Raw genomic sequence first — 653 nt, 5'->3', positions numbered from 1 at the left:
AGCCTGGGGGCACGGCTGGGCGTCAGTGCGGGCGGGGGTCAAGCAGGGAGGGGCAGGGGTGTCCCAGACGCACCTGTGCAGGTGTACCAGGTCTGGATGAGCCCCCAGATGATGGTGCTGCACTTGTCACACATCTGCTTGACGCTCTTGCTCTTCTCCTTGTAGAAGCGGTGCTCCAGGACCACCCGGATGTTGGGCTCATCCTCACCAGGGTCCTGCAGGGGGAAGGGGGGGGTCAGAGAACTAAAGAATCACGGAATGGCTTGGGCTGAACCTTAAAGGTCATCCCTTCCACCGTTCCTTCCCTGCCATGGCGGGGACACCTTCCACCACCCCAGGTTGCTCCAAGGCGGGTCCAGCCCTCCAGGGATGGGTGTGAGCAGAGCCCCAGGCACAGCGACCCTGTGTGCGCAGCCCCAGCCCCACCTTGAGCTCCTGCAGCTTGAGGCGGAGGTGGATGAGGCGCACCACGGCGTCCTTCTGGCGCTCCGAGTGCTCGGGCAGCGCCAGGATCAGCGCCGCTGCGGCCCGTCCGACGCCAGGATCAGCCCCTGCGGGCACCCCGAGGGGGAGGAGGGTCAGCTGAGCCCCCCGTGTGCCCCCACCCCCACAGCGCCCGCCCCACTCACCACGGGCCGGGAGAAGTGGTCCTC

At 67.2% G+C, this 653-nt stretch overlaps 1 protein-coding gene across 1 annotated transcript in view; it reads right to left on the bottom strand.

The window, feature by feature from the left end:
* Positions 1–653, bottom strand: part of LOC102039607 (differentially expressed in FDCP 8) — an 8,985-nt gene that overhangs the window by 2,273 nt on the left and 6,059 nt on the right. The window contains 3 exon segments of the mRNA XM_031060135.1: positions 74–215; positions 427–515; positions 518–551. Of these exon segments, the coding sequence (XP_030915995.1) occupies positions 74–215; positions 427–515; positions 518–551 (265 nt within the window).

This window comes from Geospiza fortis, unplaced genomic scaffold, assembly GCF_000277835.1.
Source record: "Geospiza fortis unplaced genomic scaffold, GeoFor_1.0 scaffold102, whole genome shotgun sequence".
Classification (NCBI taxonomy): Eukaryota; Metazoa; Chordata; class Aves; order Passeriformes; family Thraupidae; genus Geospiza; species Geospiza fortis.
The sequence above is the reverse complement of the archived record's forward strand: the minus strand, read 5'-3'. Positions and strand labels throughout refer to the sequence as shown.